The sequence below is a fragment of the Lagopus muta genome, chromosome 12 (genome assembly GCF_023343835.1).
Source record: "Lagopus muta isolate bLagMut1 chromosome 12, bLagMut1 primary, whole genome shotgun sequence".
Taxonomy (NCBI): domain Eukaryota; kingdom Metazoa; phylum Chordata; class Aves; order Galliformes; family Phasianidae; genus Lagopus; species Lagopus muta.
This window is the reverse complement of record NC_064444.1, coordinates 12089146-12114393: the sequence shown is the minus strand read 5'-3', so window position 1 is coordinate 12114393 and position 25248 is coordinate 12089146. Positions and strand designations below refer to the sequence as shown.

Here is a 25248-nt window from a genome sequence, read left to right as displayed (position 1 = left end):
GTGAGCGCGGTGCTCCGCAGGCGGGGCGGCACCGGCAGCCCGAGCGGCCCGTGAGCTGGAGCGGCACGAGTGCGTGCGCTGAACCACGGCTGTCGTTGAGGACCGCTTTCGTCGTGAGGTGCGGCGCCTCGTGGCGAGCCTTGCAGCGTTGTGTCAGTGAGGCGGGACACGGAGAACAGCCGCTCTTTAGTTTAATATGCGCTTTATTATTTGGAAGTTTCATACATTGAAGTACCATTATAAGGAGCACCTGTAAGAAAATCAAGCCTAGAAGCATGCATTCCAAAGTAAGGATTGTCTGTTATTAATCAAATGTTTAAAAGACATCGAAAATAAACCTCCTTTTTCAGCTTTACGGGATTAATCCACGAAAATGCACATTCAGCTCATCACGGTACACACAGACATTGCGGATGGGCAGCAGAGATCACTGCCCTTCTGTATGAGATGCAAAGTGTCATCCCTGCTAATGTCGGAAACACAAAAGGCACCATAAGAGAATGTTTAGAAAAAACTGTTTATGCCATTCTATTTTGATTTAAAAGTGTAAGAATTGCTGTCCTGGCATAAAACAAAAAGCCTTTGACACCTGTAAAGTATCATTAGAAACTTGTAAACCTTTACACTTTTCCAGAAGCATCGGGTGCAAAGGCAAATATAAAATCTATTGAATTCTTAGATTACAAATGCTACCCTATGAAAAAATCTATAGTTACAAAAATATAAAAGATCTTCTAACTCCGATTGTTAGATCCTAGCTTCAATCTACACCACATTGCAAGTTCGAAGCCAGATAGATCTGATTTAGACACATTTATAGAATAGGAAAGCGCTGCTTGTCTTATTTTTAAATCAACATTCCATCCACTTACTACAGTTTTGCCTTCTAAATTTGACTTATTACTGCATATTAAAGATGCCAAATGGAGAGTGCTAATGGGTAAAAGGCTGCATTTATCAATGGATAGTAGCAACATATCCATTCCCAGTCTGCTTTCCTTCCAGAAATCCATTTCTCTATAGATAAGAGAAAATTTTTTACTTTTATTTTTTATTTTCATATAGTGTTGTTTTTTTAACTCCAGCCTCTTTGTGTAGCACATGCAGTTTTCCTTTATGAACTTGTAATCACTGGCAAATGATTGAGAAGTACCAAGTTCTTCCTTGCAGGCTTTTGTGAGAACCAGTGAGAAGGACAGCAGCTGCCAGTGCACATCACAGCCTGGTAGCTGCTGCTGGAAGGACAGGTATTCGCAACACCTTGCGCACATAAAAGATTGGCACATCCTTTATCCATGCAGTGCTTTTTTAGCCCTTGGCTTTATATCCTGGATCAGCACAGGGTGCTGAAGCAGCTCTAAAGGCAGCCTAACAAAGTGCTATTAGGCATTAAAATGAATTTACTCTAAATAATAATGACTAGATGAAATGAGATACTGATAAATTAACTTTGTAAAATGCTGAGCTTAAGCCTGACAGACTGTAATGCTTTCCTGGCTGAATACTGGAATACATTTCTTGGCCAGAGGTGTCCAGCTTCCAGTCTGGACAAACTGAAGCCTTCTTCCTCTGTTCAGTGGAACTAGCATAGATTAGTGCAGTAATACCACTTTTCTCCTAGATAGTGACCTGCTTTAGCTGGGTTTTAATAAGAACTCAGACTCAGTCAGCCCGCAGTATGACTGTGGAAGATTTAACATGAGCTGTACTGTAGTTAGCTTTTTGCTAGGTGTGCAAGACATTTCCCTCTAAGTACCTTTTCTTTCATTAGAAACCACCCCCAAACATTTCTTCTGATCACAACGTTTGTTAGTCCTTGACTTAGCTGGCTGTGTTTTAGCCAGCTAATGGCTCTTCTAATGATGTGGCTTCGAACAAATGTTCTCTATAGATAAAGCAGTTCTTTATAAAGTAGCGTTTTATTTTACCTTCTTTGAAAGCATTCACAGTACTCATAGGTGCTTTGAGACAGTAGCTTATTATGTTGCATGTATATAAAATAAGTGAATTAAAGAGTCTTGTGGAGTTGTTATAAGAATAAGCATTCAACTGCTCTTATCTTATGCCGGGTTAGTGTGTCCAACAGCATATGAACAAGAAGGTAATACTCCTCATTATGTTCCAATTTTACAAAAATAGGGTTTGATTGGACACCTTCATCCCTTTGATCATAACTGTGTATTCTGCTCAGATTATGCTGTGATGGCAGAATTTCTTTATAACAGAAGTTCAAAGGTATCTACACACATCTGCCAGTGATTTTCTTTTAATAAGCATGTTGTACTTATGTGTTTAGTCAGATTCAGAGAACACTCCATACTTAAAAGAACCACAGCCCGGCACACTAGTCCCTTGTAGCAGGTTTCTGAATTTTTGCTGAGTTTGAAAAAGGAAATCATGTTCCTAGTTCCAATCTAAACAATTGTTCTGAGTATTTCTGTCTTGAGACAAACAAACTAAGAACAAATAACAGCAGTAGATTTCATGACCAACTCCTTCCCCAACCTAGTGAGTCAAAAGTTCCAGAACATCACTTCCAACCAAGGCACAAAATCATTCACTGACTCTTTTCTTCCATTGCTTTCTTCACATTTTCCCCTTGCCCTTAAAAAAACCGGAAGTTGGTGTAACAATGTTGCATATTACCAGACATTAAATTCAACCGAGTTGTAGCTGTATCTGAAATAGATTCTATCTATTATGAATTTAGGTTAATTAGATGAACAGCACATTCTTAGCACATCTTTGTTCACTTTCGGCATTCACCTCGAAGGGGAGGAGATGGAGGAAAAAGCCGCAGCAGTTTCATGCATATTTTTCAAGAAACTTTATGTGGAAGTCTTTCATTTTCTCCATTAGGATCTTCAGCTTGTCTATTTGAGGAAGAATGGTCATTCTGAAAAATAGTATTTAGAAAAAGAATTTTTAAAAAGCACCTTATTTTCAAAGCAAAGTAATGCGATCACTTCACAGATGTGACACAGCCAGCAGAACTGCTGTAGCTAAAGGTTCCCTCATCGCTTCAGACCAAACAAGACCAAATTCCATGCTGAATTCCACCTGTTAGTGGCTTGGCTGTAATAAAATGCTATTTGTTGGAAGCAAGAGCAAGCAGTGGAGTTTATGTTCACAGTTTTGGTATTGAAGGATTTAGTCCTATTTCTTGTTTCAGTTAACTAGAAGTAATTAAGCATGTGTAAGGAGCAGATTGGTAGGGAAAGATACTGTAGATACTTGACTAAGGAAATGCTGTTTAATTCCCAGAAGAAGGCAGGGCAGTGTTATAAACACCCTAGCCAACTTCACAGCATAAGCTATAATTACTATTTGCAGAGAAGGCAATTCAAGTGCCAGTGTATAAAAATAGAATAAAACTATGTCAGCAAGCTGGGAGAACACCTGAATCAGAAGGAGAAGATAGAAGAGCAGGTCTTTGCCCCAGCAGAAAGTGAGACTGTATGACTTTAAATGCAAGCCCTTATGTCTAATCAGAAAAGAAAGTACTGGGGTAGTACTTAGCTTATTACAGTTCATTTCATTGATCAAACAGAAACTGTACCTGAAATGATATGTTCCTTCTCTTTGGCCGAATCCACTTCCAGGTACAACACAGATTCCAGTCTCTTCCAGAAGTTTCATGCAATAGAACATGTCAGGTGCCATCTTATGCGCCTGAGGGAATCGATGCGTTGGAATAACAAAGTCAAAATATCCCAAAGACATATAATTTCACAACTGCTTTTTTTTCCTGAAACCTTGTCTTGCATTATTGGTTTCTTGTTCTGTTTACTAAATAGATGAAGAACAATTCCTAGTTGTACAATTCATGCTGTGAATTAAGTAACAGTAGTTTGTGGAGGAGCGAGGATGAAGAACCTACACCAAATATTTGCTTCAAAAGAAAGGTTCTACATGTTTTTGTTTTACTCCTCGAATGGTTTGTAACTTTTGGTCAAAAGTCACAAAATTGTACTTAGAGAAATCTAAGCCATATCTGGCAAGATGAAATTAATTTGAGCTGTGTGTTCCACTTTTGTTAGCAGTTTCTATTTTTTCCCTTATGTTATCTGCTGACTAGAAAGTCTCCTGATTAATACCATCCAAGTTCTTAAGTGCATACAATTGTACACCTTGTCACAGAACGAGCAGGAAAGGAGCCCCATTTTTGTCCTCGCCTATGTACTTACAATTCCCTTGAAAAAAAATGAGTATTACATATTGGATAACAGAGCTCCAGCTAGGAACAAAAAGACTTGTCACTGAGCTTACTGACCTATGAGAAAAAGTATTGTGCAGAACTAAAATCTGAAAGGAGATCTCCCTGCCTTTATCTCATCCTTGCTCACTGTGGCTTCTGCAGAGTCAGTAGTGCACAGCCCATCTCAGTCTCAGCCACACATCTTGGCCTACCTACGTCCACGTACGTCTCTATCCTACAGCTTAATCCATTTAACACATGGTAGCACTCTCAACTTGGAAGCCTAACGAGTGCTTTGCTTACTTCCCTCACCTAAAGTAAAGGCCATGTTGTATTTTAAATCATATGTAGTCGGTGAAGTACCACTTCTGTGACTAGTGGGCTTTCTCTACCTCTGGAATAGAAGTTCATCATTAGAAGTAGGGTAGATTTAGACTAGATAGAGGGTAGATTGAGACAAGGATAGATTAACGCCAGGTATTAGGTAGGAAGAAATTCTTTACTGTGAGAGTGGTGAGACACAGGTTGCCCAGTGAGGCTGTGGATGCTCTCACCTGGAGGCATCTGAGGCCAGGCTGGATGGGGCTTTGAGCAGCCTGGTCTAGAGGGAGGTGTCCTGCCCATAACAGGTATTTGGAACTAGATGATCTTAAAGGTTACTTCCAACCCAAACCATTTTGTGATTCTGTGATCCACTCTAACTGGCAGGCACAAAAGCATAAAGGTTAAAATGGATTGGGAATAAATGATGACTGACCTTTGCTTCCTCAATGGCTTTGGAAGGCATAAAGATCCGTGGGAAAGCATACAAAGCACCCTGAAGTGGATTGCAGTGAACTCCTGGAACCTTGTTGAACATGTCTTCTGCCAGTTTGGCTTTTTTGGCAAGATTGTTCAAAACAGACTCCTTTTCCTGTATAAAAGGAAAGTGTCCAGTTTGACATATCTGATAAAGCAATAAAAGTGCCAGAGATAATGATGATGCCACAAGAATCCCACCCAGAATTAAGCACTCCAAGGACTTTGCTGAACTTTTAGAACAAATGATGATACTACATTCATCCTTTTGGTTACAGACAGCAATGCATAAAGGCATTAGCAGGATGCAATACCAGGTGTAGGCAGACAGGAACCTACAGAAGTTTATCAGCATGCCCTGTTCTTACATTCTTCCTTCTGAGCATCCATTCTTGGCTATTTTTAGGGACCACATTAACAAACCTTTGGTCTGACTCAGTGCTGCAATTTCTTAAGCCAGATTCAATTTCAGAAGTGAAAAACTGTATATATATGCTTTAACACACAATGCCATATTGTTCATATTCGGAGGTACTGGATAGCAAGGAACAAGGCTGAATTTATAACTGTATTTGAATTTCTGTTTCTCTTTAGATGTTAGTACAAGCAAATATTATTTATTAGTTCTTTTGTCATGCTTAACAGCAGAAAAGTTGAACTTATCAGCAAGAAAGCTGATTTGGTAATGCCTTCTCAGTTTGTTTTGGCTCCTAAACAAAGAAACCCTAAAAAGAACAGAACGTATCTTTAAAGGCAGACATATTTAGTTAGTATAAAAAGCCTACATGGTTCTAAGCCAGTGCAGAAAGAATAAGCATGTTATTGCTGACCTTTATGAACTGTGAATAAGACTCTTCTCCAGGTACTGGAGGATTCACTACAATATCCATTGCTGCTTGTCCTGAGACTGGAGGACAAAGGCGAACAGAAAGCAGCTTAACAAGCTGTCCTTTAATGTCTGGATGCAAGTTAAGGACCTCCATATAACCTCCTCTGTAGCCACATCTATGATTGGAGCAAACAGAAGAGATCAGTTAGCTGCAAGTGTATAAATACTGGAAAAGCAATGAAAAGAATTGCAGAAGTAGAACGATGGTTAATGAAGATCTTTGCAATATGTAACGTAGAGGTTGCTGAGACAGCTGCTTTACTGGTCGTTTTATGATGGAAGTGAACACTGTGCCATTAAGTCCTAGTATACCATACAAAGAAAACAGGTACAAGCAGCTTCCCTGTTGGGCAAGTTAACTATTAACATGGACTGTTTCTTCTTCACAACAGGATCATATGGTTGTAGCAGCATTCATTTAATAGAAAAAAATCTTTTTCTTAGATCTCTTCCTCTCCAAAACAACCAAACCCCCGTAATATTAAATGTCCTAGTGATTCTTGAGCTTGAGCTTTTCCCATGTTTGCCTTTCTCACAGCTCTGGCTTAGGACTGTAGGACTGCAGCTTTGTGGAACTGAGGCATGAGGTGTCTGAAATAAACATGCTCATAACATTGTGCTATTCAATACATTGAAACCACTGAGCTAATTCATCACTCAGTGCTTTAAATGTTTGCTTTCTTTTTTGTAACAGTTTTTAGTTAAAATCAGAAAAAGATACCTTCAGGTTTCTGATGTGAAATTCCTGTGCAATCAGATTAACAGGAGAACATGAAATAAAGAAATTAAAGCAGACTTACTCGCCCATATATCCCTTAGAGGTGGAATGGAAAGAGGCCAGCTCAACGTTGTTGGAGTACTCAGGTCCCATCTCGTACAGAATCTTTTTGAAGGAATGAAACTGGCATCCTTCAGAGTACACATTGTCCTGGTAAACCTGAACAGTCAGAAGACATTAATGTACCCTGTTCCCCCAGCTGAGGATAAAAATGGCCTTTTAGAGAGCCAGGTGTGCACAGAAGAAACAGTTCTAACACTTGTAACTGAAGCCTTTAGGAGACACAAGGTTCTTTATTAAATGGTTGTTACTGTAATTATATGTTTTATCTCATGTGGCCTTAATAATTCAGCCTTCGGAAAAACAGCCAACTCTGTATATAATTTAGCCTTGACTTGTATGTTTAGATTGATTTTTATTCTTTATTTCATTTCAAGTGGTCTGAATATCACATAGATTTTTAGGTCAGCTCTTGCAAAGTTTCTTCCTTAATTTTCCTGCTTGTGTCTCCTATGCTTTACCTCAAATCCAGATCAAGCTACCTCTTACTAATCATCTCATATTAATAATCTTGTGTGTTCGTCTGTGTCTTAATGTGATGACAGAGACTCTGTCCTCTGTACTTAAAAAGCACAATGCCACATGTGGGACAAAATTTGATTTAATCTGCTTACTTTTAGCTTTGCATTTGAGAAAACAGGATATTCCATTACCTCATCAGCCAGAAGAAAAAGTTTCTCTTCCCAAGCAAAGTGTATCACATCTTCAATGCACTTCCTGCTTTGTACCTGTCCTACAGTTAGATTTTCAGATCAAGAAAAATAAAGTTAGTGGAGCACACAGACAAATCGTTCAGCCCAGACCTAGTTTGACAACTAACTTTTCAATGAAATATCCCTCTGTCTCAAAAAAGAGCTATTCAATTTAGAGCACAATTCAGTAAGTGTGAAATTAAGAAACATAATTGGAGGGGATATGGTTCAAGGTAATTTAGTACACCTCAAGCAAAGGAAGTGTGAGGTACATTAATCATGCAATAATTAAGAGTAGTCTTTGTATAAATGATCTTTTAAAATCCTCCCATGCTTAATGATTAAGCAAAAACAGGCTATTTCACAATGTTATTTAAGCATAACTTTGACAGATAACTACAGGGAGTTCAATTATTCTGTTCCTGTTTGTGACCCAAGCCATGCTAATTGACATTGTGCCTTCCTAACTCAAGTATGATGTATTGACTTGAGCCAATTTTCTTCACAAGTGCAGTGAGCTGTGGATATATACACAAAGATTTTTTGCTGCAGTCAGCTGACAAGCAGCAGGAAAAAAGCTTATGCCTGCTTACACCCACTTGAATTGTTTTTGTTATCTTCCGTCCCCAAGCCATTAAAAGGGAGCTAGTTTCTCACTAAGCAACATCAACTACACAAAGAAATAAATTCTTCCAATGGAAACACTGGTTGTCATTCAGTTCAGTGTGTATCTGTAGCCATTGCCATTGTCGTGTAGAGAGAAGATTTTTGGTAAGGACCAAAAGCAATTGAAAGTCATTCTACGAGTGCACAAATTTCAGTGGAGGCAGTGGCTTCAGATGTGATCCAGTGAAGTGAATCTGCTCCTTCCTCTCTCCCCAAATTCCTGGAGTTCCATGACACTGAAAACAAGTTTCTAAAATTATGATGTGCTATCCGACTTGAAGCACTGATGTCTAGAATTCAGCTTTACACATTGGCATGTATTTTGGATGGGCCTGCAATGTCAAATATAAAAAAAAGTAAATGGATCTTAAACATCTTTTCAACAGAGGTGCTACAGACCGGTGGGATTTCCCGGGTTGATGATGCAGAGCACTTTTGGGTTGCAATATGCCTTGGCTTCATTCAAAGAGCGCCGAAGTTCATTTACATTTAGAGACCAGCAGTTTTCTTCATCCAAGTAGTAGTTCACCTGGATGGCATCTAATTCAGATATGAGTGCTGAATACAAGGGATACTGTGGTATAGGGATCATCACTCCTGTTCGGGATTTTCCACCTCCTGAGACCAGGATCTTCAAAATTGACTGGGGAAAAAGTAAAAAAAAAAACAAAAAACAAACAACAAAAACAACTCATATGTCAGAATTAATAGTATTCTCTAGAATAAGTTACTGATCTTTCTCTTGAAAAGATGTAGAGCTAAGGTAGATTTCTATTCTAGAAGCCGGCAGTCATTTTCTTGAATATTTAAGTTACTATCTGAAAGAGGCTGGTCTAACTGAGCTTCACAGTATTCCTCTGCACATCACTGCTAAATGTCTGGTCAACTTCAAAATCTTGGGAAAAGTTCTGATCAGAAATTCTGAGCTCTAGGAAAAGTTGAAAAGAGGAACATCAAGATCATGATTTTTCTGTAGCACCCGTTCACAATTAGAACGAAGGAAGCCTCAGCTAGTTGTTGCTCTGCCTTCCACATACTGCACCAGTGATTGCAGCAGGCCAAGAAATAACATCAGAAGTTATTGCTGGGACACACAGAGGTTTTCCTCTGGGCTGACTGCCCCCAGGGCAGGATCTCTGGTTGGAGATCCCTCTCTTGTGGAGTCTTTCCTGTGAATCTGGATCTCTGGGGACAGGGGAGCACCTTTCCTTTGAAATATCAGTATATCTATGCTGGTCCCTTTCCTGTTACATTCCTATACCCCCCCTGTTCACAGCGTTAATTTTTCTGATTGTAATGGGGCTTTTTATGTGTTAATGAGATAAAATAATGCATTTCTGACAAGTGGAGAGATTTCTTGCCTTTTTTAATCTAGGGAGAGCTCTGAAGTACAGGTGCAATCTTTATCAATGTGTAATAAGAGTGTAAAACAAAAAATAGCTGACAACAGTACCCTTGAAATTTCTCATGCATAAAATCTGCCTTTCTGTGCTTCTCATCACATTTTAACTCAGCTGTTAGATGAATGATTTATAATTAACATCATTCTGTACCCGCCACTAGTTGAAAAATACTGAACAACCAGAAAGTGTCATTAGAATGAAATGCAAATCTAAAAACAAATTATTTGGCACACTTTGCCCCTTAAGTGATGAAACAGTAGTTGTTCTGTCCTTGGAAGTACCAAATAATGAGACTCATTGTAACTGCTGACACTCTGCTAATGGCAGAGTGAAATAAGCATGATACAGATTTGATATGCTATGCTGATGTTCCTGACAAGCTGCCAATACAACCCTTGGCATCAGAAACTCTGGAAAGCCAAGTCATTAACGATATCTGGAGAACTGTTATGTCACAATTCTGTCATTCTGAACTTTGCCACAAGGTGTCATTAAAAAAAGCCACCTTATTATTATTAGGCTGCCTTTAAAAAAAAAAAAAAGAAAAAAAAAAGGTAAACAACTTTTGGTTGTTACAGTATCAGTAACCATGTCCCTGTAATGCAAAAGCCCAATAGAGATGGTTCTCTTCTTTTAACTGAGGACTAGCTTGGTCAAAGCCAAAACCTAATGCTTCTCCCAAACAAGTTGGTTATTGAAAATGGTCTTTGAGGTTTTCACAGGCATTAATATGCACTAGCGGAGTTTGCTAGGGAGAAATGCTCCTGAGACTTCTCCCCTCTTTGTCGTGGATTCATACCTGCTAACCTTCAGTTCTTATGCATCACGACTACCAGGGGCACCACTATTTAGTCTGAATGGGCTGCCTCACCTAGTTTGTACTTAGACATGTACATAGCTTATGCTATCTATGCAAGGGGTACTGGTCATTATAAATTTAGAGACAGTGTTTCCATGGGTCTATTCCTTAGCTGGCACCTTAAGTCCACGTAATTGATGTTCTGATTATCTACTTAATTTTACTACAGCATCTGTTTGATCAAACTCCTAGGTGTCAGACCAGATGTTCAACAGAGATCTGTATTTCTGAAGGTAGCTAATTAATTGTAGCTTATAGCAAGAAGAAACAGCTTGAATTTTGACACTCACAGTAATACCATCACTTGCCCCAGTGGTAAGATATATGTTGTCTGGATCTGCAGGAACTCCTCCATCTCTTCTTTCAATATATGAAGCGACATCTTCACGGATGCAATTTATACCTTGGCTGGCAGTGTAAGCTCCTGTGGGAAACAGCATGAGATAAGAATTAGGTGCACTGACTATTACTCTGCTGTTTGCTAGCAAAACTCCTGAACTAGTAGTGTACAAAGTAGTTTTTGTGTATGAGAGTTCTGAGTCTCTGGGATTTCATTTTCTTTCCAAGGAGTGGGAAAGGAAGTTGGGTTGTTCATTTAGCAAAGTAATTCATTTGAGTCTAGAAAAATACAATAAGAATCACTAACATATAAAAATAGTATACTGGATTGATTAAAAAGTAGGCTGTAATGGATGCTTTGCAAATTGGGTCAGCAATCCCATTCTGACATTCTCCCAGTTGCTTTCATTATGCTGAAAGGTCAATCAGTGACTATGTAAGTAGTAGAAACAAGGAACAGAGATAGGAAAAAAACAACTTTTTAAAAATCCATGACAAAAATAAGACTTGTTTGCAATATGAAAATAATATAATGCCATTTCTTCCCACAGTCTGAGAACATCCTAAACTGCTTCTCTCTCCCTCCCTGTGGAGGTAGAAGTTACCTGTAGAGAGACTTCTAGTGTCACCCCAGTCTGCCAGGTTTGCATGAAGTTTACAGGACACAACTAACAATCCTAAATTAAGTCAGATTTTTAGATGCCTGTGTGCTGACATGTGCAACACAAGTGAAGATGAGACCAAGCTTAGTTGAGGACTGATGAACGATGAAATGACAAGTGTACACGTAATTTAGAACACTGTCATGAAGCTGTAGAATCTTCTCTGCTTGTTGGGTGGAGTGAAATAATTGCACCTGACTTCACTCTCTTAGCTCAGTTATATGCTAGTAGTCAGCCTAATAATTCTTCTGTAGCAATGTAATTTAGAAAGACAGCCTTTGCAGGGGCTGTGCAATTGCACTGCACAAAGTGGCAGTTCAGGCACAGAGTTCTCTGATGTCCTAAAAATTTATTTTCGCAGTAAAGTTGCATTAGGTTTATACAAAGGTATTCCACCACAGCTAGGAAGCTCCTGTTATTGTAAGACAACAAACCTAAGCTGTCATTCTGTTTTGTGCTTTTCGAAGGGCTCTGTCCCATAGCTCAGTAGGGATAGACAGAAATTCAATTTTGAGGTCTATGGTTAATTGTACTTGGTTGATATCTTTGACTGGAATGCATTAGTTTGTACTGTAAGATACAAAGTATATTAAAAAAAAAAAAATCCCAAAAAACAACATGTTCAAATACTCTGGGATTCTTTTGACACAACAGAAGTTGAGGACGTCTGAAGCTTCATACATAGTCTGGGACTCTGCACATGCATTCACCCCAGGCCATGTGCTTCTGGAGTGCTGAATAGAGGCTGATGAGCAACCATGGCCAAGAGTGAGGGCTGATATATGATCCAGAGATAGATAGAGAGCAGGCACAAACCAGTAGAGCAGATCAGTATGGTGAGCAGGTACAAACCAGTAGAGCAGATCAATAATATATGCAGTTCTTGGTTTTCAGGAATTTAGACAGGAAGTTGTTCTCAATACATATTGTATCAGGAAAAATATTGTGTACACTGCATTTACATATTTACAGAGCTTGTATTAAAAACATATTCTCAATGATCATTGCATTTGAATGTTGCAAATATTTTAGGCCTACTTCCCCCGTGCCTACTAAGCTAATGCAAATTATTTGAAGTATGTGATGATCTGATTTAAAAAAAAGTGGTTTTACGTGTATTTCTGAAATATTATACAAAGCCAATTTCTTTCAGTCACTCCAGACGCACAGGACTGAGGCTCAGCATTCTGAGAACTCCTATTATGTCCCTAAATTTGAAAATCACTACAAGAAAAAGATTGAGGAAAAATTTGAATGTGTCCCTAGCAACTCTTACATGGCAGTTGGCACGGGGTTGCTGAAGTGTTTGGAAATAAGCTAGGAAAGGATTTGTGGAGTTAAGAGCAACTTCTCAATTTTGGTAACTGTATTTTATGTTTTACTTTTCCTGTGAGCCACACTATGAATTCTCCCCCTACAGCTTTGACCTAGGCCATCTCCATTGGACTTGTTATCATATAAACCAAGATGAGGATATTTCAGCACTACACGTATTGAAACTGCTTTAGTTGATTCTGTTGCACGTAGGAGCAACTGGAACGGATGCTTACCTAAGCTGTTACCTCCACAACCCTGCAAGATCCGTCTCGCTCGCTTTTTTGCATCTTCTGGAAAACTTGGGCTGTCCAACAGGTTTGGGTATGTGCACAGTGCCACTACCTAGAGTGCCAAGAAAGCTGTAAATTGGCCACTGCTCAACGGTTATTTCAAGTTGGTAATGTTTCTGTGAACTTTCCTTGGGCAGGAGGATCACAAATAGCAGGTAATTTAAAACAAAGGTTATTGATGAAGGGTTTGCAGTTGTTTCTTTAAAGGTAGTGCTTGCAGGAGTGAAGAGATTTTTATCAGGTTCCAAGTTCTGCTGATAAAAGCAGTTATAGAGTTGTTAACTATTTGTATTAAGACTGGTAAACACTGGAGTCCAAGTGAGCTATGCGTAGTGCAAACACAGTAAAACAGTTAATTATACAGAAGGGGAAGTCTCTAAATAGATCTGTCCTCCACTCTTTTTGTATTATTAGCCCACTCGGTTGACAAGAAATAAAGCGTTTAGATATAGAGCAGAACTGAAAAATATAATCAGAATTTTAAATCCCAGTAGCGTCTTCTGATAATTCTTGCCTAAGAGAACTCATTACCAATTAGAATTTGTGGAAATATTTAATTAAAAAAAAAGTGATGATATGGAACATAGGAAAAGTAGAAACATAACCTAACAGAACTAAGTTTATGGAGAGATGTAAGGCGTAAAGGCTCTGAAGGCCTTGCTTGAGATCAGCTTTGATTCACTCTCTCATTTCTAGGTTAACGTGTTGTCAGATGGGTAGGCTGTTATCATCTTATGGTGACAAGGTGGAAGGTGACTAAGTAATTAAACTTGAGCACATAGGTCATGAGGAGAAAGGATTTCACATTTACACAGTGTTTTATTTAGTAACATTGGTGGATCTAAATTAACTTGAAAGAAGCTTGGGGCTTTCTAGTTAGTAGGCAGTTTGTTGTATACCTCAATTTTATCATCTCAGCATGTAGATACCCAGAATCATGCAGCTTCAATTTGGCCTGTAACTCTCTAAATTTGAATTATGATAGGCTCAGGATTTTGTGTGTGAGTAAGGGATGTTTTAGTATACTACTATATATAGTATGCTATTTTTACTAGCATGCTATTTATTTAAATAGTATAAAAATACATTTATTAAATAATATAACAAAATGTAAATAGTTTTAAAATGATATGCATTTAAATAGCATAATAGTTGGGATATTTTTTTCAGCATGCTGCTATAAAATCAGCAACTGGGTGCACCCAGCTGCATGCAGATCTTTCTTCACCTGACAGTACACTTACAGGCATTTGCTTTTTTCCTTAAGGGCAGCCACTTTCTTTTTTGAGGTGCACTGCTGATAATGAATGTGCTGGTTCCTAATGAAGAAGTGGCAGGGGAAAGGATGGATGGGGAATAATCTGAAGAGTAAGAAAAGCTACTGTGTTAAGAGAAAATACAGCAAGCAAATTACAGGACTTCAGGCTGAAATCACAATTTGTAACTCGTTATGGCAGACTATTGTCTGTAATTGCAACTGAAGAATCACTCATACTAATACATAAGTCAAATGGATACTAAGGTATAACATAATCAAAGAAGCAAGAATAATGTGTTATAATAGTCTTACCTGTCGAAGGAAGGTGATTGGCCTCTGTCCCATTGCTTGTGCATCTCCAATATTGGCTTTAATTACTTCAGTAAAAGGTTTTTTGATTCCCTAGAAGGGGATAATTCACAATGTACTGTTAGGGTTGAAACGGCTGATAGAGCCTTGTTCTTTGGCTGGCTGTAACTGAACAGTGTGTAGTCTCAGAAAAGAGAAGTTTAATGTAAAGCTTACTGCATTTCTTAAGTACTACCAGTAGATCTTAAATGCTGACTGTGACACATTCTAACACAATTAGTAGTCTGCTCTTTGTTTTCATTTTCTGCTGCCTACAAATAAGAGATTGGTTTGCATGGAAACTACATGTGTGAGCTGGAAAAAGATGAAAGAAAGGCATTTTGAATTAGCAGTAATAGAACATCTTGTTTGATACACCTGCAGGAGGAAGGGCTCAATCAAGAAACTACAAATATTTGATAACATCTAAAAAATCCACTAACAAGAGAAATCTAAGACATCTAGTACTATTTTGAGTTGCCCTATACACGTGTTACTTCTTTATTTTCTGAATATTTAGAATAAGTATGCATTATGTTATGACCCCACAACACTACAGCTGTTCCATGGAGCCCACAATTGTGAGGCTGTGTATGATAAACAGCAAAAGTGCTAAATAATCACCATGAGTATTGGAAAGCTTCCTAATCTCTGAAATCTGAACAGGCAGATGTTTTTCATGTGAGGAACTGAATGCATCACGAGAACAGAGGGAAAGCAGTGGAACAGTGTTGGATAGCAATCAGCTCTTTAAAAAAGGACTTAAAGTTACGGGAAAAAAGGTAAAGAGCTGGACTGGGAGAGAAAAAGAATATGGTTTATTTAAGTAAGAAAGATGATCTGAAAGATAACTGAAGTGTGAGAGATGTAGGGAAGTCTTCAAGCTGTTACAGGATTTTCACGTGGACTAATAAACTGCAAGTTTATACTGATTAGTTTTCTGTACTGAATCACTTGCAACAACCTGCTCTGTTTGGGCTGAGCTCACAAAGCCCCTTCCTGGCCCATGTACCTAAAGCAAGTTACAGGTTTGCATATGGCTGGCAAGGCTTAACTAGTTATTCGTTTTCTACCATGGATGGCATGCAAAGATACTGATGACCAAAATGATAGAATTGGCCACTAAGTTCCTAGGTTGTGAAGATTTGGAAGACTACAGCTACATATGTGGCTAACAGGTTATTCTAGATAATGTGGTTTCTCTTCCCCCTACAGATCCACTTCAAGGATTACATAACCAATCCCATTTACATTTTTCTTCAGAATTTAAATAGGTAGCTAGAAATGGCATCAAGACAAGGAGGTGGAACTTAGATGATCCTGATTTAGTACAGTTAAAACACTTTACATGGCCTTAAAATTGGCAGGAATTTTTTAAAGGTTTCACTTAAAGTAATTGAAAGTGATACACTGACCCCGCCATGTCATTTGCTTTTATGTTTGCTGGTATGAGTGCCTAAATAAGGGTTGCATTTCAATTTTATATAATGAATTAGGAATAGAGATATCTGATAAACATTACAGGTATTTGAGGCTGGAGTTTAGCAATTTCTCAGCATTACAAACAGTTAGAAATAAGTTGGGGATTGCTGATAGCAGATACCATCCAGATCATTGCTAGTGCCAAACTCAATGTTTATGCCATCACTGCCTTTGAGCTCCAACTACAAGAACATAATCATCACCTGCTCCTTAAAACTTACCCTACTCTTGCTACTGAATTGATTGATATGGAGAAAACAGGAAAACATGAAAGTTATCTTACTGGAAAATCTTAGTGGAGATAGAACAGCTGGGTTGCATGGACTGCTCCTGCACACCTGCTCAATGTATGTCATCCTATTGAATAATTTGTATTTCTTGGCCTCAGCTGCAGGAGCTATTACTTCTATTTTTGTGTGTTTCACAAGAGAGATGCTTTTAAATAACTGGGACCTTTGCTTTTCCTGTCTGAGTTAATGTCAGCAATTGTTTAGAACTGTCTTCTCAAGACTCACTATATCTCTTCCAGTGAAATCTAGAGAAAAAGTATTATGACTACACATTTTTCTCTTCACATATTTCTACTACTTGATTTCTTGTCTTTCTATGGAATGAGGGAATATCAGAAGCTATTCAGATTGTTTAGATTCCTCCTTGAGGAATTGCTACTTTGCAATTTCAGAAAGAAGGCAAAGGAAACGATAACAAGCAAGAACTAATGAAGAATGCTAATGAGCCAAAGTTTCAAAGCAAGGATATCAGAAGCTGCCATCAAAAGAAGTCTAGACAGTGTCCATGACTGCACATGAGTTCAAGGTGGAGATCTACTCGAAGCCTTGACACAGAGAGGTATTAGTCACAGGTCTCTTGAGTCAAGGTTTATCTATGGTGATGGCACTAGTGTGCGTGGCAATCTCAGAAAAGATTACTGTCAAGTACTTCTCAAAGTCTGTATTAATATCTATACATGAGGAGATGCAAATGTAATGTTGGTAAACTCGACATCAGGCTGTGGAACACGAGGAAAAGCGCTGCAACAAAACATAACATTTGTTAGGGCAAGGTTTATTTTATTGCAGGAGGCTAAACAGTCTTCAGCCATGTCAGAAACCTGTCTGTGCTGGGAAAATATAAGTTCCTGGTAAGCCAGGAACATTCAGGGAGAGCAGAAACTGTCTATAGTCTCTCTCTGTATATAAATATATACATATACGTATAGTATATTTACATATGTATACAAATATACGTATGTAATACATATATTTATATATCTATGTATTTTTATATATGTAGCATTCATTTGTAATTTAGTAGGAGCAGGCTTTCAAGGTGTGTTGTAGAGGCAGTTTGGCTGGATTTGGCAGGATTGCAACTGGCAATTACAACTATACTTGTGGGGGTAAGCAGGCAGAGATCTGGAAAAGTGAAGCTTGCAGAACAGGAGCTGTAATAACGAACTGTGGAGCAGTAAGTACCAGTCTGATACTCATGCCTACTGACGAGGGTATGAACCATGTCGGGGAGAAAAGCCAGCCTCCAGCCCTACAAAACATCCAGTGCTACCACCTTCTGCCTTCAGTGGCTCCTCACCCTGTCCTGACAACATTTCATCTTCTGAACAAAGCCAATCTTCTGCCATTCTACTGAAATTGTTAGCAAGGGGACTGATTATGGTAGTCATCTTTTTTTAAAGAAACCATCTCACACTTTCAAATTCAGATGTAAAGCAGAGCATGTAAAAATACATTCAATATTTTTCAGTTGCTGCCTTTATGATAATGACAGGTTTTAAAAAGAAGAAATGAGTCTTTCCTCTACACTCTTTAGAAATAAGTTCCTTCAGTTATTTCTGTCAATCTCTTTTTCTTAAAGGAACTGCAGTTTTTCTGGGAGGCTATGTGAAAAGCTTCTGGAACTCAGAGAAGGTCAGGCAGGATTATTCTAACTGTATTGGTGTTCTCAGTATCACACCATGTTGAGACAAAGGCTTTTCATGTAGGAACCAGAATTAACTGGTGCAGACTTCGTGCAGTGAAACAGATCTGGAGAAGCTTCCTTTTCCCCTACATATCCCCGTGACCTCAAGAAACAAAGCTAGAAGTAGAAAAATACAAAATGAAGAAAAAACTCACAGGGAGCAAGTCACCATGCAAGGAGTGTTGAGTGAATTATTTGATGAAAGAAGTGGTACGATGCCAGAACATTCAGTATCACAAACAACTAGCAAGAAGCCAAAGCACTGCCAGTGCTGGTATGTCTTGCAGGAGTTTTAGCATGCCTAAAGGTTCCTTTTACAATGGTGCCATCAAAGAATGCTGGGAAATTGTGAGATTAGCACTGTGTCCAGAAAGAGCAAAGAATTGCTCAAACAAATGTACAGCTATGTTTGCTCAAGTCTTAAGCAGATTTCAGGGGAAAAGCCTCAGTCTGAACACAGGCTTGTGTGGTTTGAATTTGATTGAAACTAAGCTAAAACGGAACTGGAAAGGGTGAAAATGTGAGGTGTTTTTAATCCTAGAAGAGCAACGTGGTGCTTCAGCTGTTTCAGAATTTCAGAATTTGTCTGCTTTGGGCAGTTTTTCATTGATTCATTTCCATTGGCAATTCTTTGTGCTCCCTCCTGATGGTTATCGGGCAATAACACCACACTGTGGAAGCCTTTTCTTTAGCACAGGCCAATCCTGATTTTGCTGTGACTTGCACAAACAAGCTGTAAAATAAGGGAGCTGGCACAACCAACCATTTCAGCATAGTTTAGATACACTCTGTAGTAGCCAAGTGCTTTTTTAGCTCTCAGAGGGCCAAGAAAGCACTGGCCAGAGGCCCTTAACTAATAGAGACTTGAAGGTCTGAATTAGCATTCCAATCCATTTATTAAAACAGCTCACGGCAGAAAAAACCCTGACCTGCTTACCACAGAGTGAGGCTTTGTGTTACGTGTGTGTAATTCATGCTGACAAGGACTGCTGTTGGAGGGAAGGAGAAGGCAAATTTTGGATTTTGCCTTAAAATGGCAGCGGTGACTTGCATGCGCCTTACAATTGGATGAGAACAACAGCACGGCTGACCACTACCAGGCAGGTGTGAATCAGACATTACAGATCAGGAATTGTCCTCATGTTGCTTTTCTCTTTTGCACTGTTCAGAGTGCATTTGCATTCAGAAATTTTGTCTACGTTAGTAAAATCCTAGATTTGAATGTGGCTGTATATAACATAACTAAAATAACGCCTATTAGGAGGAGGTTACACACTAGGATCCTCTCAAATTGAAGACCTATTGGAAAATAAAAAAGACTATTTTGGAATCAATTTTGATATCATATCTGAAAATATCAAATCTTGACTGTGGATCTTGTGGACTGTGTGTGTCTGAACATAGAGTTTTTGTAATCATATTCTCAAGATCTTCCTCTTTATCTGCAGTAGTTTCCCCCCTTATTAAAAAGCATGGGTTCTACTGTGGACTTGCTCTAGTACACAGTGTGTACTGCAGAGGAGGAGCAACAGTTCTACCTTAGTCAGGTCACAGGCTCTTGCCTGGGAGATACTTTCTTGGTGTGTACACAGTCACGTATTCAAGGCAGGAAATTACAGGGTGGTAATTTAAGCTTAGCACCTTTTGTTACTGGGTGTACCAGTCCATCTTGCATCCTTTTCTTAGCATGTCAAATTGTATTTCTGCATGTCATCGCCGTAACTGTTTTATCTTTCCAGAACTCACAGGGACACAGTCAATTCCCATTTACAATTAAGGCTGGATTCTGAGTCAGAAATCTTTCTATTCAATTTAAAAGCCTGAAAAATTAGTTTATTAAAAACAAAAAACAGAACAGACTGAAGTGTCTGGAGACTGTACATTGCCACAACATGCAAGTAGTTCCAGACTCAGTGGTAGAATATGAAATCCTCCTCCGCTGATCTGAAAGAACTTTCTGCATGCTACCAATATGTGTCTGCATACCACCTCTCTGCCCCTACCTTTCTGTCTAAATAAGTTGGGTGTTTTGAACAGAGCCCTAATGTTGTAGTGACTTGCAGTAAGCCAGTTTAGTTTCCAGTGTTACATGAGTTGACTTGTGGATTCTAAAATGCTATTTGGTATGCATGTGCTTTGTAAGGATGTTTAAGCTCACTTAACTTGACATCAAATGAGTTATGTAAAACCTACACAGGAAATTGGTAAACAGAAGAGTTTAAGTGAGGGAGATAGGAAGATATTTTCCATAACAAGGTCAGTTAAAATTAGCACTAATGCAAAATAACAAATTGTATGTTTGCTGCCTATCTGAAGATAAAGCTTGTTATTACGCATTATGTAGAGAGAAGGGTTCAGTCCTGAGATTACATTATTCTTGCATGGCCTTCATGCTCAGGCTAAAATTTCTAGTCTGAAATGTAATTGAAGTCAATACTTGATATGCTGGCCATCTGTCAGCAAGTCTCAAAAACAAGTGATAGACAAAAGATCATACTTGTTGGAGTTCTACTGAGAGAATAGTCGCTTGGTAAAACATGCCTGTGCTTGAGCTTGCTTTGTAAAAATTTCCAGCAACACCAAGAAAATGGCTGAAAGTTCTGTGTCTCACATCAGTAAGCCAGCATCAGCTGGTTATTACCATCAGCAAAGGGGAGAAGAAATAAGTCTTTCACTTTTGAAGCACGATGCTTTTTCAAAATTATAAAATATATATATATTAAAGGAAAGTATTTGAGTAAGAGATTTTGCATAAAGATTTCCAGCTGAACAGACTTAACTTAGATGGAAACTTTAATTTTCCATTTCAGCCAATACAGGTCAACAAAACTCATGAGGTCTAAGTACAGGATGCCTCATCTCCGCTCCTGAGCGATGGATCTTATCCTGCTTGAGTAATGCATTCTAATCTGAGACTTACACTGGCCTGATCCTGAGCACATTAACGAAGAGGCTGAAATTAATGCCTCCTTTTTACTTGCTTTCTCTTTTTAAGAACTATCCCTTAAATTGCCCAGGGACTTCTCAAGTAACGTTTTATTCCTTATTTCCATGTGCACTGCGGAGTTAAAGCTCCTATTGGAATCCTCTGCGGTTACCATACAAAAGAAGCAAATACCAGAAAGAATAACAGAGGAACAGCTATTCAGAATGTGAGTCGACAGGACAAAACTGAAGGAGGAAAGCTTTCACTGTGCAAACAGCTTCAAGTAGCTATTTAGCAGTCTGCATAGCAAGCTATATGAATTACACAAGTATAAAGTCTGAATTGCCCAAGTTTTAAACATAGGGGCCTCTATTGTCTGATTAGACAGTGCCTGCATTGAAGATGATTTTAGTTTACGTAGAAACAAAATATCTAGAGGCATCTTCTACAGAATAGGACAAATGCAGATTTACAAGTGGAGGTACCATTGCTTCCCACTGCCTCGTCTTTCTCCCACACCATACTGTGGAGCGCAGGCTTTCCTGCTTATGGAAAGCTCCTCCCCCATCATAAGTGGAGGAGCAGCTCCAGGATCTTGCTTTCGGCAGTAAAGAGTAATCACAGATTGAGAGATGCTGTGGGTCATCACCTCTCTCAGACAACCACTACTTCAGGCAGCACTTGTTCCTCCGGCAGAGGTGCAGTGCTCACTCTGTGATCGTAGGTTGAGAGGGGTGAAAAAAGCAGTTGTCCAGTAATGCAATGCAGAAGAAAGTCTTTCAGCTGCTTCCTCAGGTTGGTCAGTGCTCTCTGTCAATGTTGTCCTGACTTCAACAGTAATATTCTCCTCCTTCCTTGCCAACAGGTACTTGGTTTTGTTTACTTTAGTCATTTTAGAGTGTAGTCATGTGTTTACGAACACTGTTTGCTATTGATAATATTCCAGGGACTGCCTCAAGGAAAAAAAAAGCTTTTAAATGGAAAATGCCACATAAGCAGACACAAAGCAGCTGTAACAAACTTCTAATAAAGCAATTGGTAATTACTTGCCTTTCTATTTTTTAAGAAGTGCACTGGCGATGATTCTCTCTGCCAATGACTCAGCTTGTAATTGAAGGAAGCAGAGGAGTGGGGAGGAGTTAGGAAGATCACATTGTATTTGTTTTGTTAAGTAATATCTCCTGCTCTGAGATGGTTGGTAACATGAAAACAAACACTCAGCGGGAACTCTGGAAGGTTTTGTTCCCTGTTCCTGGCAGATGATCTCATTAGGGAATCCATGGAAAGGCAGCAACACCTTTATAAACAAGTAGTGTGGCAAAAATCAAAACACATTTTGAAATGAAACCTTCATCAGCACTCTGATGGTCCAATTCTAAAAAAGATGCATCCAATAATTGAGTTAAGCTTAAGTAGTTGATGCATGTAATACATGGTGAGCTGGAAGCATGCACAGCCTTCCAAAATGAGATCAGCCAACTAACACAATGAGTGAAGAAATGAAACAGTCCCTTCCGCATTGCTATGGCACTGTTGTTCAAAACATACACTTATCATGTTCTTCCTGCCATACCTACAATTACAGATTAGTAAGGCTTACTAAAGTGGAGAAAATAGGGAATAGTATTTGGAATCATAAGAAGTAACTCTGCCTGATGCTTTACTCAAAGCAGCACTACGTTGCTCAGTCCCTGTGCTGGGGGGGGAAGCTGTGATCAGTGCTAGCAAGAAGCCACACCTGAACTGCTGTTTGTTCTCTGGATTTATGTCTTAAGATAAGGACTAAGAGAAAGATCTGGAGAGCTCAGCATAAGCACTGAGTGATTTGGATGCTCTGTTCGGTCTGGTTTGGCCCAGGAGCTTCTGGGATTTGTGGCTGCTGTGAGTGTCAGCCACCCAGAATCGGGCGGCACGAGCGGGCGTTGGCGCTCGTGTTGGGAAGCGGCTCCTCAAGCGCCTCAACTCGGGCAGCTGAAGCCGGGGAATTCCGCGTCGGAGATGTGCGCAGGACTCCTGTGTCTGCCCGGCGTTGGGGCGTGCGGAGCCGCGAGGACGGCGGGGGGCGGAGGTGCCCGTCCTGGTCGAGGCAGAGCCTTGCGGCCCCGTACCGAGAGCCCAAGCGCTCCGGCGGGCGGTCACTAACCCCGGTCGATAACGTAAAGGACGCGGTATTGCATCAAGAGGTCAAAGTGGCAGAAGAGATGTAAATACCGCTTTATGAGGGGATACTGTATGCGCTTTACGCAACCCACGGCACGAACAAACAGGAGGCGGTGGCGGCTTTCAGTCTCTCGTGCCACTCCCACCCCTTCGAGAAGGGCCGGGGGAGGGCAGGGCCGGGTGCGGGGGGTTCCTCGCTCCGGCCGCTCTCGCATCCTCCCCTCGTGGACGGCGCGTCCGCGGGCGGAGGCTGAAAAGCCGCTCTCGGTTCCGAGCATCCCGGCGGGGCGCCGCGCAACCGGGGAGCGGCGCCCACAGGGCGGTCCCGCGGCCCCTCCGCCTGCCACGTCGGCCCCACGCCGACCGCAGCCCCGCCGAGCCCCCCGGCGCCCCAATCAGCGGCGGCGGTGGCGGAGGAGTGCCCGGGGGCAGGGCCGGCGGCCGGGGAGCGCTGCCCCGCCCCGCCCCTCCCCGCCCGCGGCCCCCGCCTCACCTTCCGCAGCTCCTTCTCGATCTCGCCGGCTTTGTGGACGATGGGGCCCCGCACGGCGTATTCTACCGCCTTCACTTGCGGGTTCATGGATTCCAGCGTCAGGATCTTCTCCCTGCTCGCCTTCTCGTTGATCTTCACGGCGGAGGCCTCGGCAGCGCTGCTCCATCTCACCGCTCCCTCCGGCGGCAGCCGGGTACCCCGCGTGGGCCGCCCCGCCGCGCCGCGCAGCGCCTCTTCCCCGGCGCCCCGGCAGCTCGCCGGCATCCGGCCCGCGGCGCGCCCAGCCGCCGACACGAAGCGGTGCATGGTCGGCACGGGCGCTCAGCCCGGAGAAATGACACCGCCGCCGAAGATCGGTGTGTCGCACAGTCAAAGCCCGCGGCTGTCGGGATGCCCGCGAGCGAGAGACGCGCTCAGGAGAGATGCCGAGCAGCGGGCGCTGTTACATGCACACGCTCAATGCTCCCATGTCCGGATCCCGCAAACTTAATCGCGATCGGTACGAGCGATCTCACAGCCGTGCGGTGCCGCGGGAGAAGCAATAAGTCCCACCATTGCATCAGGCGGCGGCGCCGTACAGCCCCCTTCCCTCCGGCAGCTCCCGCACTCAGTGCCCCACCACAGCCCCGCCTGCAGCCATCCTTAGCTGAGCCGAGCCAAGCCGAGCCGTGCCGTGCCGTGCCGTGCCGTGCCGTGCCGTGCCCGCCCGCGGCACGCCAAGGTGGGGATTGCAGCAGCAGGCTGGCGTCGCGCAGCCTGGCGGGTTTTGTAGTTCCAGCGGCCCTGGGCTGCGCCTGCCCACAGCATCAGGTGATGGGCAGGGAACTACCGCACCCACAGTGCCCCCGCCCGCCGCTCCGCATTGTCTGCCGCCGCGCACCGCGGCTGGGGATGCCGGGGGGAGCGGGAGGGGGCAGAGCCCGCGGGGGGATCGGCGCAGCCCCGGCTCCTTAGGCGGACCCCGCCGCCTTTGTCTGCGGCTGTTTTCCTGCTCGGTTCTGCGAGCCGCCCAGCGCGGCCCCCGCTTAGCCGCTCCCGTCGGTGCGGGGATGGAGCGGGCGGGGGCTCGGGCCGGGGGCTGCGGGCGGGCACCTGTTGGGGAGTCTGCGGGATGCGGCCTCCCGGGGCGAGAGGGAGCCGGCGGTGCTCCCCTCCCTCCTTCCCTTCCTTCTTCCCTCCCGCCGCTCGCTGCGGTGCTGCGCTGCTGCGCTGCTGCGCTGCTCCGGTCCTCCCCTCCTGCAGGAATCATCCGCTGCTCTCACAGTGCCTTCATTGTTTCCAGATGATGGAAATGTTTTTATCTCTCGGGTTCAGTTCTGCTCTCAGAGCGGGCGGCTGGAGAGCTGCCATCAATACAGCAGCGGCACAATTCAGGGGGCGGGGAGGTAAATGCTCTCTTCTTGGCATCCGTGGGGAGGAGAAGGCCCGGCTCACCCCTCCTGGGTGCCCAGAAGAGGCTCCTTGTTTGTGCTCAGAGAGTGGAAAAAGGGACCATTCACTCAGGAATATTCCTATGACCTCATGTTACCTCCCCGAGGAAGAGCCTGGCCTCCAAACCGGGCTCATTTCTGATTTATTTCTGTAGAACCTTCTTTCTCTTCCTTTCTCTTTCTCCACTGACTTGGGAGAATGGAGGAAAACAGCTTCCTATTT

The 25248-nt window shown here is 41.8% G+C and overlaps 1 protein-coding gene across 1 annotated transcript; it reads right to left on the bottom strand.

The window, feature by feature from the left end:
• Positions 1–185: 185 nt before the first annotated feature.
• GPT2 (glutamic--pyruvic transaminase 2) lies at positions 186–24316 on the bottom strand. Its single transcript, XM_048958758.1, has 11 exons — positions 23596–24316; positions 14522–14611; positions 12895–13003; positions 10634–10767; positions 8481–8724; positions 7377–7456; positions 6686–6822; positions 5827–6001; positions 4956–5111; positions 3560–3672; positions 186–2896 (listed from the first exon to the last, which is right to left on the bottom strand). The coding sequence occupies exons 1-11, from the start codon at positions 23899–23901 to the stop codon at positions 2806–2808; spliced, it is 1635 nt and encodes a 544-aa protein (XP_048814715.1). The 5' UTR covers positions 23902–24316; the 3' UTR covers positions 186–2805.
• Positions 24317–25248: the final 932 nt, after the last annotated feature.